Source organism: Cryptomeria japonica, chromosome 4 (assembly GCF_030272615.1).
Source record: "Cryptomeria japonica chromosome 4, Sugi_1.0, whole genome shotgun sequence".
NCBI classification, from domain to species: Eukaryota; Viridiplantae; Streptophyta; class Pinopsida; order Cupressales; family Cupressaceae; genus Cryptomeria; species Cryptomeria japonica.
Genome location: NC_081408.1, coordinates 599,274,123 through 599,286,626, shown reverse-complemented (window position 1 = coordinate 599,286,626; position 12,504 = coordinate 599,274,123). Strand labels below are relative to the sequence as shown.

The following is a 12,504-nucleotide window of genomic DNA, read 5'->3' as shown; positions in this document are numbered from 1 at the left end:
AACACGTGGGAGAGGGAACCACTTGAATTCATCTATTGAGTTTTATTATTTGTTTTACTTTATCTCTTATTTAAAATCAATCTATCTTTTCCTTTTAAAATAAAGAAAGAATATTTAACATATAAATATTCAAAATAAAATAATAATAATTAATGATAACATTAATTCTATTTCTTAGCTATAGCAGTATTATTATTAGAATATAATATTATTTATTTAGTATTAATTTTAATTATTTATTTTATTATTATAACAATATTTAAATAAAGGAAAGGGCTATTCTCATTTAGCTGGGGGTTTTGACGGAATGTCAAGATTACAAGTACATATTACAAACAACGCACTCTTTGTGCTAAGTTGGCTTATGACCCATTACTGATACAAGCTCTCAAGATCATTAATTTTCTTATATTTATTTAAAACTATTTCACTCTTATACAATATATTTGTGCATTATTCATAACCAATATAATTGTCCAAATATTAGAACTCATAATTCCTAATCCTATTCATATACTTACAACCTAAGGACATGAGGCTAGGTGAATGTGTGCATGTTGATCCATCATAACAAGTTACCACTCTCGCTAGAACCTTTTACCTGATGATACTCTCTCTCCAATCCAAAAGAATATTAAAGTTTCCTATCACATTTGCACAATTAATTGTTAACATAATCATTCTTCAGTAATACTTAACATAATCAAATTACCTACCTAATTGCTTTCATTCAAACAACTAATACAATAATCCAATAATTAAGCTAGGCCAACTAAATGGGGTGTGACAATTTTCTTACGCAAAACAAAAAAGACTGAAGCATATACATTGTCCTACAAAGTATAGAAAAAAATATACATCTCCAAAAACAAACCAGCCTCTACAGTCAACCACTGTGATTGGGCTGCTGTCCTCTACCCTTATCAGTTTCAAACACGGCATTGTGGTGCCTGTTAGTGCTTAAGAACTAAAAGTTATCTCTGAGCTCGTTTTCCTTGACAGCAAAACCTGTATAATGCTAGCTCTCAATTATTTTACATGCATCACAATTCACCTCTCTGACAAAACTGTCAAGTGTCCTGTACTCTGTGCTCATGCCCTTGAACTAATTATAAAACTTCATGAAATCTCTCCTTACACTTTCCAAATTACTGAGTAAAGCAGACACAAGAAACTTGTACAGGGTTCCACTTATTTTCTTCTTGCCCTTCCTTTCCACAAAATTTCAAGTGCTTTATGCTGCTACGTCAAAGCTTTCAGCGAAGCTCAATGTCCTCTGAGGAAGAAAAAATCAAAATTTTGTACAGTCTACTGTGTCTCCCTAAGGATTATTGATGCCTCTGTTCTACATGCTATCTCTTGTAACCATTTATCATTCATTCTGTAATAAATAATAGTTTGCAGAAAATGGACAAAATATCTTCGATGGCCCTAGAATGGCCCACAATGAATTCAAGAAGCAAGGAGTGGGCATGGGCAAGAAACGTGTGATAGAACATAGCTCTAGTTTGCATGAGAAAAAATACTATAGATTGGATGAATTGCATTCATAAAAGATTATACATAGGCAAGTTTTTCAGAATGACATTGACCAACACTCATCAAGATAGATTTCCCCCGACACTCCCATTTGTTTTCACCGCACATTTTGTTTTTTCTTTCCAGATCAGAATCAAAATATAATAACAATTCTCCAAGAGATTATGGAATATTATTAAAAGAGATCAATCTTAAGTGCAACCCAATCTCAAACTCCTTAACCCCAATAAGGTGGAATCTGGTAAGGTTGCAGTGTACCAGTCATGAGGTCCATTCAAATGTGTAACCCTCGATTACAAATATTAAGCGTGTGGAAAAGGCATCCGCTCCATGGTTAGCCTTGTTTATAAATCAAACCCCGTGATTACAAATGATACGCACGCGGTTCAGAAATACACTCGACAGTAACCCATATCTACAAATCTTAAGATTTTGATCTAAGCATACCCACAACACATTAAAGGAGGTTTAGAACTTCACTGAAAATTTTCCATATTAAATACATAAATAGTCCTGAAAACTCATTCAATCAGAAGCGAAGGGACATCTGTATATTCGTATTCTTGAACCCACACTTTTCATAAAAACCCTCATTCTCCATACTACAGTCCAGAATGACCTTATAACAGCCTGCATTCTTTGCATACTGGGTCAAAAAATTCATTATTTTGTGTCCTAGATGTTTACCTCTCACAGAAGAATCTACTACCACGTCTTCTATATGACCCGCTTTGCCACATGTCCTCAAAAACTTCCTCTCCACAAAAACAGCCCCAGTTGCCACAATTCTAGCGCTTTGGAGATCTTCTATCACACATACAAAATGGTCATCGCCCAAACTCTGCAGCTCCTCAAATCTCTTGGTGAATTCTTCTTGAGAGACCTGTCCACATACAGAAAGCTGTCCTAAGAGATCCAGGAACCCTTTCGCATAATCTGAAGCTTCCAGCCTTCTCAGAGTAAAATTTTCTTGCTCCTCTGTTTGAATTTCTGCGAGCAAATCACTTTTCTCAGAAGCTTCCGCTATGGTTTCCATTGTGTTCAAAATGAGACGATCTGCTGTTGGGCTTCCTAAAATATTTCAGCGGTTTTCCTTGTCCAAATACATTTAGTAGTTTTAGGGGCCGCGGTTGGGTCTATGGATTTTGTCTTAATGATTAAAAACTCGTAATTTCTTAAATGTCTAGAATACTAATTTATAATTATATCTAAAAATTATGTTTAGGAATGTAAAAATAATATATGAATGATAATGGCAACAAAATTTTAAGGAGTTTTGGTCAATAGTGGCATGTTGTGATGGTTGAGTTGTTGTGTTGGTTAAGTTGTTGTGTTGTTGTTCTTGCCATCAAAGTTCAAATCCTACCAGTTCATAGCTCTCGGTTAAAAAGCGTTTACCCCTTAAAAATAAAAAAAGAAATTTAAGGAGTTTTTATAAAGATTTAATAAAACTTCTTAAATCTAACATTTAAAGAATATGGAATTTATTTTCTTATATGGAATTTAAAATTGTTTAAAAGAATAGTAGTTTTTATAAGTGGTAGGATATATGAATTTTGTCATAATGATTTAGTTTAAAATTTTAAATTCTTAAATTTTTAGATTTGAGAATTTGGAAAATCATAGATGAATGATAATGGCAACAAAGTTTTAAGAAGTTTTTATAGAGATTCATAAAGACTTCTTAAATCTGAAATTTAAAGTATATGAGTTTTGTTTTCTTACATAAGATTTAAAATTGTATGATGCAAAATGATTTAATGATCTAATTATTATAACAAACAAATCTAAACCATTCAAATCACTCAATGCAAAAATAAACACATGTGCATTCAAAAGAACAAATGATCTATACCTCACACACAAAACTTAGAGTTTTCCATTGATTCTTCAATCGCACTTTGAAGAATTAGGTGTTTTTTAATGTTGCTCTCAAAAAGAACAAGTGTGATAAGATGGCCTTATAATTCAAACATTATGTTGTTACTTATATTGTGATAATTGATAAAAACTCAACTCAAAAAATGGTGTCGAGCGAGGGTTGTTGTGCTGGAGAAAAGTAGGTTTGGCATGTCATGTCTACAAGTTGCGAGGAGGAGGATTTTGTGGTAAATGCTTAGGAAATAGGCATATTGTGATGCAATTTGGAGAAGGAAACGAAAACTAAGGAGGATCCAAATAACCCTACCAAGATTATGATTGTTAATGTTAATGTTGTGATCTCAGAGATTATTCGGGACATCATGATTCATAATCATTTCGTTCATTCTAAACTTGAGAAGATAAAGTGACAAGTAATAGTTGCAAAGTTTATGGGAATTTGGTCATCTATTGACTGAATCAAATAATGGGTTTCTCAAGCTTGGGTTGGCTCGAATTTGGAGATCTCATTCTTAGAATTAGATTTCATTCAGTTTACTTTCAAGTCAAAATTTGGAAGGGATAAGATTTTGAAGGGGGCTCCCTAGTTTATGGGTAACACAATCCTCTATGTTAGGGCTTGGTTCCTGGCATTAGAGGAAATACTAGATTTTTTTTCCCTAATTTGAACTTGAATGGGGTTGATCAAACAAAGGCTCTAGATGCGCTCAATATTTGTGGTAAGGCTCTTGACAGTAGTACTAATTTCTCATGCAAGATCTTGGAGGTCAAAAGGGAGGTGATGAATCATGTTTTGGATCAAAATGTTGGGTATGGAAGACCAAGTAAGGGTGTGGGTGTTTGTGCTAGTCTTAATGACAAGGTCCTTGCTTTGGAGCCTAAGAAAGGGGTTGAGTCAAACAAATAAAATGATTGGTCTATTATTACCAAAAGGACTAAAAACTTTGGGGGGAAGAATAGCATTTAGGTTGATGTTAGAGGAACCAATAGTAGAGGTAGGAAATCTAAGTCAATTAAGACTAAACTTAAGGCTTTGGGAGAAGTGGGAAATGGTATATAGGCTATAAAGCATCAGCATGTTTCTAATGGAGATAGGCACCTCCCTGAGCCCAAAAGGTCGTGAAGATTTTAAGTTGGAATATATGTGGCCTTAATGGCCCAGAGTGGCATCATTTGCTTAAATAGATGAGACATGTAGAAATTGATACTATTTTGGTTCATAGACTAAGATGGAGGGAAATTCATTTTTGGAGTTACTTCCACGGTTCTAAGTGAATGGTGAAGGAGTGGTCAACGATTCTATTGGTATTGGTGGAGGTTTAGCTATTGCATGGAACAAAAAAAATTGTTTTAGGGATGCTTATTGAAACCAAGTAATTTTGTATTTTTGTTTGGTGCAACGCTCTTAAAGGTGTAATGATCTTTTTATGGTTTCCAATGTTCATGGCCCTAATTTGGAAAGTGAACGTCAAGAGGTTTGGGACTAACTCGAGAATTTTAGAGGTGTTAATGGAATAGAGAAATGGTTCGTTGGTGGTGACTTTAATATGTGTTTAACTCCTAAGGAGAAAGTTGGTGGTAGGGCCCTTGCCCCTCATGAATATTTGGCTTCTAGAAGTCTATGTGAAGATTTGGCATTTTCAAATATCAAACCCAAGGTTGGTTGGTTCACCTTAGACTCTAATAAAAGAGTTGGAGAAGACAACATCAGTGTTGGAGTAATTAGGACACTTTATTTTATTATTTTGTTGATTAGGTCCTTTAACTACTTTTTCACTTAAGCTAAACTTGGGTGCTTTTTTAATCTAGAGTTATGTTTTTCTAGCTTAAGTTCATTTAGTGGTACTTTAGTTTAGTTGTAGTTGAGATTTGTTTAGCTAATGTTTTCTTTTCTTTATTTCATTTTAGGATCAGGGCATCTCCTGATCTCTATAAAGCAAGCCTTTATGCATTGTAATCAATGGTTCTTTTGTGCAATCAATATAGAATTTTCCGATTGTTATTGAGCATATTTTCTTTCCTTGATCTCTTTTGTGTGGTAGGTATTTTTCTTATAGATGATCCTTAGTTCCTATGGTTGTATCATCAACTTCTACATGGTATTAGAGCTCAATCTTTGCTCTTTCATGGTATCTGAGTAAATATATCGAGTTCATGTCCATATTTTTGAGGGAGCCAATCTTGAGTGATTTTGTTGTGCACAGTGGGCTCAAATGGAGGCTTTTATTGTGTTCACGACATCCCAAAACTCTAAGATTAGTTGTTGTTTCATCAAAATTTGAGCAATTGAAGTTCTAGGTTAATTTGGATGAGTGCACATTTTATGAGGCATAAAATTTTGTATGAATGTACTTGCACCTGCATCATAATTTTTGAAAATTTTTCATTTTTCCAAAAAAAATGTTTTCAAAAAATTTCCATTTTTGGGAATTTTCTACTTTTGGAAATTTTTCATTTTAAAAAATTTTCCTTTTTCAAAAAGTTTCCATTTTTGGAAATATTCCATTTCTAGAAATCCTTCAAGCCTTTCGAGCCCTAATTGACATGTAATTAGTTTTTAGCCATAACTTGGGTTATATAGAGTCAAAATCATGCAAGCGAGATATCATCAAAAAGATGGTTCTTGTGTCGATCTAGTGGTGCTAGTTGTTTTGTTAGATTTTGCTCCATTTTTTATACCGATATTACAAATTTAGATCTTCAATTTCACGCTTTCAGGGCCATATATTGCACATCCAAACACTATTTTCAAAAACTAAATATCGTTGGAATGCTGGAGGAGTCCTCTATCCAAATCTCAAGTCTATTTTTCTAGATTTTGCCCCAAGTACATTTTATTCAAATTTCTATGTTTTCACTATTTGGTCAATTACTTGGATGTTTTGGCACCTAGAATGGATATGTTTGTGTTAGAGCATTTTTAGCTATCAGTTTTTTTTTACAACTAGTTATGTTTTTTTGTTTTTTTCGCTTGAGTTCACTTAGGAGTGCTTGCTTCTATTTATTTTAGTTGTGCATCTATCTTAGCTAGAATTTAACTTTTTTTAGCTCCTCATGCTTGCACTTCAATTCTCCTAAATTTAGTTTAGGGCATATTTGTGCTCTCTATATAAGCACATCATTATGTGCATTGTAATTAATCATGTAATCTTTTCTTTTGAGGGATATGGCATATTTTTCTTGCCACTCTTGTTTGTGGAAAGTGTCCTAGTTTGTTGTTTGATCTTCCAGGCTTGTGTTGCAAACTTTTGTACTGCAAAATTCAACATGGTATCATAGCGTAGATTTGGCAAACCCCTTCTCAAGCTTTGAGAGTTTCTTTGCTCAGAAGTGTTGCAAGGTCACATATTTGCCTTTTTGTGGATCTAAAGGGGCAAATTTTTATCAATTTTGGAGCAAAATGGACATCAACATTGTGTTTTAAGTGTTAAAGAATCCCAGGAATAACTTTTGTTTTGTCAAAATATGAGGAGTTGAGTTTTGGGGGTGATCTCTCCTAGGGCGCATTTTCTGAGGCAAGTTTTACAGGTTAGTGAAAAATCTAGTCAATTTGAGGCAAAATAAAACTTGTCATCACGTCTGAAAGTGGTCAAGAATCCTAGAATTGCTTATCAAATTGTTGAAAACAATGCAAATGAAAAATAAATAAATGAATTTAGAGGCTTAGATTCTCGTATTGTATCATACAGTTGTACAAGTCCATAGCCAAGGTGGCACATCACCCTTCTTGTAGGTAAGAAAAAAAAATCCATTAGCTTAATTTTTTGCAAATATTTTTGTTAGAAAAAACAAATTTAAAGTCAAAGGGGGTGCATTTTTTAATAAAGAGGGAGGATTTTTTTGCTCGTATGCAGGTACTAAGCCTGTGCAAGAAGGTGCAAAATAGCATAGGCCTTTGCCTATGCTAACATCAACACCCTTTTTTGCCTTTCCCAACTTTGATGGCACACCCAAAATTAACAATCATTTTTTTTAGTGGAGGTCACTAATTTTGACAAGAGAATATTTTGGCAATCTAAGAAGGTCTTTTTTTTTAGCACAAAAGAATATTTTTATGATCTCATGCTAACGTCAACATGACATTAGTGGTATGGACACAATTGCATTCCCTCTAAGCCCTCCAATTTTCTTTTTGACCAAGGGTTTTTTTTTCTCATAAATTTGGCATACGAGCTCTGTTTTTTGACTTCTATGTGTCGTCAAAAAGTCAGTTCCGATATTGATCTACTTGTGGTGGTAGTTTTGTCAGCTTTTGATCCTGGTGACTACTACAGGCTATAGGCCTCTAAAGTTAGCCTTGTTTTTACACTCTTCTGGGGCCATAACTTGGGAAAACAAAGCCTATTTTTTTACTTCCACATATCATCTAAAAGCTCTCAAAGACCTCTATCCAGATTTGTTGTTAGTTTTTCTAGATTTTACCCCACATAACTTATATAAAGTCTTTTGTATTTTTCACCTTATGTCTAATTACTTGGTCTTTTGGCTCCTAGAAACTTTTTGTTTACATTGGATGGCTTCTCTTGAGATGTTTTACATGTATTTGTAGCATGTTGTTGATGGGGTGGTTATAGGGCTAGACTAGCCTAGTCTATGCTCTTGGATCCTTTCCTTGGATCACCTGGTGTTCTCTACACACCCTAGGGTCTCCAGGACTTCCTTTTCTTGAGGAATCCCCTGACCTTGTCCAATTCCACCCACCAATGAGTTGCAATGCTTCTCCTAAGGTCTCACCTACTCATGAGACGCAAAACCCCTTACTATGGCTAACAAGGGCTTGGCTTGTCCTACTGCTTCCTAGGTCTTAGCAAGGTTAGGACAGGTCTTTAACCATGTTTTACATCCATCCATGTGCCCCTAAGAGGTTACAACCTTCATCCCCCCTACAGATTTCACTATTTTGTGTTTTGCCTACAAAATAGGGATACAAGGATCAGGACCAATTAGGCCTCCTACCCGGTCCTTTAGGGATCTCTCTCACAAATGATGCACAAACTACCCAAACTCCCAAAATGGACCACCATTCATTTGGAAAGGGCTCAAGGATTTCTCTGGTTTTGGGCCTCCAAGTGGTCGTACAGTGCCTAGGGCGAATTTTGGGGTTTTTAAGGGTTTTGTGAGGGTTTTTGTGGTCTACCTGGGTCACTATGGATGTTTTATGTTTTAGCCACCTTGTCTGGATTGGTGGAGGCTCCTCCTTTACACCAATGGCGCTTCACACACTCCTCTACACCTCCTCCAAAGGGTGCACTCTCCTCTGACCAACCTTGCTCTCCAAGACCTCTACAACTTGACCCTTCCTAGCCAGGCATTGTTCAGTCTTGCCTAGGATTGGGTCTCTTGATGGCCTCCCTGCATTTTCAAGGGCCCTGCTTGCATAAAACTATGGTACAAGGTCTCTTCTCTCATTCCCCATGGTTTCATGGTGATTCCACAATGGAGAATGGAGTTGTGATTCCATTTACACAAACTAGTCCAAAACTGGACAGAGAAGATGCAAATTGCAAACTATTTACAAACACACCTCACTTACAAACCAAAACCTAAACTAAGTGCTCAAAATGAGAGTAAGTACACCATACAAGACACTCCACATAGTTTTGCATGCAAATCAATCCATTAATTTGCTTGGTTCCTTCATTCAAATTGTCTGGTAACAAATTTGCAGTCTCAGGCAGTCAGTTTGCTTGGGTCGTACAATGTCTGACATCCAACCCATTAACTTAGGGTTTGGAAATACTTATACTAACCTCTCCTCGATCTGTGTGCCCATATTAGGGTTGTCCATGCTACATTAAGGATTTTGACCTCATGGTGGAAAAGTTACTTGACAACTTTTAAAAGTTGTCATGCAACTTTTGAGCAACTTTCCCAATGTTGCTTTTCTTGACTCCTAGACCCACATTGGGCATACCTAAGGACTCCACCATGCTATGAGGGACCCCTAAACACCTCAAATGCACACATACCCCCTATTTCCAAGAAAATCTCAGTTTTTGACTCGTGACCCTAAGACCTCAACTAGGACCAATGAGCACATGACTCTTTATTTTATATACAATGGCTTCAAAAGAAGCATAACACCAACAAAACAAAGAAAGAGGAAGAGCTTGGAAGGGTGCTCCTACACCATACTCCCCCCTCTGCACACAACTAAGAAATAGAAGAAGAGACGAGAGTCGGGTTTATGCCAAGTGTCTTGAACCTACTCTCTTCAACCCAGGTAGCTTCAGACTCAGGCTGATCTACCCACTTCACCAAGTGTTCCATGTAGACCTGGTGTCTAGTGGACATCTTTACTCTAGATTCCAAGATCTCCTCTGCTATAGGCTTCTTCACCTGTGGTAAAACATTAACATCTAGGTCCTGCAGCACCTTGGCTTGGTTCTCCTTTGGCCCTGCTATTTCACCCTTGTACATGATCAGGTCAGCTACATTAAAGACCGGTGATATAGCCAAATCTAAAGGCAGGTCAACCTTGTAGGCATTCTCCCCATACTTTGACAGAATTCTACAAGGCCCTACCCTCTTCATTTGCAGTTTGGTAGGCTTACCACTTTGCATCCTAGCTTTGCTCAAATGGACCATCACAAAGTCACCCACCTTGAACTGAACCTCTCTCCTTTTCTCATCCATTTTGGCCTTCAGTTTTTGAGTGGATTCAAGGATGGCCTTCTTGACTTGCTCTTGGACTTCCTTGATGGTTTGAGTGAAGTCCTCTACTTGCCCACTCTTCATTTCCAAGGTACCAAGGTCTCTCAACTCACATACTCCTCTTGGATGTCTACCATAGACAACCTCAAAAGGACTTCTACCAGTGGTCCTATTCACACTGTCATTATATGCATACTCTGCTTGAGGAATGATTAGGTCCCATGTCTGCCCATACTCCTTATTTAAGCACCTCAACAAATTGCCTAACACCCTATTGATGACTTCAGTTTGACCATCAATTTGTGGATGGTAAGCTGAGCTAAATGAGAGATTAGTTCCAAGTCTCCTCCATAATGTTTGCCAAAAATGAACCATGAACTTGTTGTCCCTGTCTAAAAAAATGCTTAAAGGGAGTCCATGAATCCTAACAATCTCCTTAAAGAAGAGATGTGCAGCATAGCTAGCATCATGTGTAGTTTTACATGGAATGAAATGGCTCATCTTGGAAAATCTATCTACTGCCACATAGATGTTGTCCATACCTGTTTTTCTCTTGGGAAGTCCTACTACAAAGTCCATGCTTATACATTCCCAAGGCCTATTAGGGACCGGAAATGGTTGATAGAGACCAGTATTGCTTGATCCTCCTTTTGCTCTTTGGCATACACCACATTGTTCTACATATCTTTTCACATCCCTTGGCAACTTTGGCCAATAGTAGTACCTCTGTACTAAATCCAAGGTTTTGTTGACTCCAAAGTGTCCACTTAAACTTCCATTGTGTTTCTCTTGGATGAGGTTCTCCCTCATGGATCCTCTTGGTACACACAACTGATTAGCTTTGAACAAGAGACCATTTTGGAGAGTGTAATCTGCATACTCACCATGGAAATGGTTCTTAAACTCCTTGCAAACCTTGTAAACTGATGAGAAGTCTTCATCTTCTTCATAAAGGTCCTTGAAACCTTCTATTCCTATGCTCTGCAACTGTAGTTCTTGAACTATCAACAACTTCCTGCTTAATGCATCTACCACCTTGTTAAGTTGCCCCTTCTTATGCTTGATGGTGAAGGTGAAGGATTGGAGGTATTCCATCCATTTCAAATGCCTATTGCTAAGCTTCTCTTGAGTGTTAATGTAACTCAATGCCTGGTTGTCTGTGAACACCACAAATTCCTTTGGAAGTAGGTAATGCCTCCATTTCTTTAGAGACTGCACTAATGCATACAACTCTAGGTCATAGGCTGAGTACTTCTTCTTTGCTTCATTAAGCTTCTCACTAAAAAATGCCACAGGTCTTCCCTCTTGACTCAATACACCACCTACTGCAATTCCACTTGCATCACACTCCAATGTGAATAGTTTATCAAAGGTAGGTAGGAGAAGGATAGGTTTTGTGGCTACATCTTGCTTCAATAATTGAAATGTTTTGTCAGCCTGCTCAGTCCATTCAAACTTAGTTTTAAGGCCTCCTTTTATGGTGTCAAGGACTGGTGCACATATGCCACTGAAGTTCCTCACAAACTTCCTATAGAATTGAGCTAATCCATGGAAACTCCTAACTTCAGTCCCTGTTCTAGGTGCAGGCCAATTCAAGATTGCCTCCACTTTGCTTGGATCCATTTTCAAGGTTCCTTTAGACACCACAAATCCTAAGTAGACCAACTCTTTCTTCAAGAAGTCACACTTCTCTAGGTTGATGGATAAATTCTCCTCATGCAACCTCTCTAAGACTAACCTCAAATGCTCAAGGTGCTCCTCTTTGGTTCTACTATAGATGAGTATGTCATCTAGGTACACCACCACAAACCTGCCTGTGAAATCCTTCAACACCTCATTCATCAACTTCATGAAGGTGCTTGGGGCATTGGTGAGTCCAAATGGCATCACAAGCCATTCGTACAATCCCTCTGTGGTCTTGAAAGTAGTCTTCCACTCATCACCCTCCTTGATTCTAATCTGGTGATAACCATTTTTAAGGTCCAATTTAGTGAAATACATAGCACCCCCTAGACAGTCCATCAAATCCTCTATTCTAGGAATAGGAAACCTATACCTTATGGTGATCCTATTTATTGCCCTTGAGTCAGTGCATAGTCTCCACTTACCTCCCTTCTTTGATGCTAGCACTACCGGGACTGCACATGGGCTGATGCTCTTCTTAATCAGTCCTTGTTCCAATAACTCCTGCACTTGCCTTGCTACCTCCTTGTTTTGATTAGGTGTGAGCTTGTATGCAGCTTTGTTAGGTAGCGATGCTCCAGGAACAAAGTCTATTTGATGACTTATAAACCTTCTTGGTGGGAGTGTTGCAGGTGCTCCATCACTCACTATGTCCTTATACTCTTGCAACATTTGCTTCACCTCCTTAGGTACTTTTTCCTGCAACTTGTCTTCTTCCTCCTTTGGCTTCACAAAGATGGAACACTT

At 37.2% G+C, this 12,504-nt stretch overlaps 1 protein-coding gene across 1 annotated transcript; it reads right to left on the bottom strand.

The window, feature by feature from the left end:
- Positions 1 to 1,488: 1,488 nt before the first annotated feature.
- Positions 1,489 to 2,674, bottom strand: LOC131040324 (glucosamine 6-phosphate N-acetyltransferase). The gene has a single exon (XM_057973222.2). It carries the CDS (start codon positions 2,573 to 2,575, stop codon positions 2,069 to 2,071), a length of 507 nt encoding a protein of 168 aa, XP_057829205.2. The 5' UTR covers positions 2,576 to 2,674; the 3' UTR covers positions 1,489 to 2,068.
- Positions 2,675 to 12,504: the final 9,830 nt, after the last annotated feature.

Excerpts from the sequence above, each read along its gene's own strand:
- LOC131040324 (XM_057973222.2), bottom strand. The coding sequence starts at position 2,575 with ATGGAAACCATAGCGGAAGCTTCTGAGAAAAGTGATTTGCTCGCAGAA.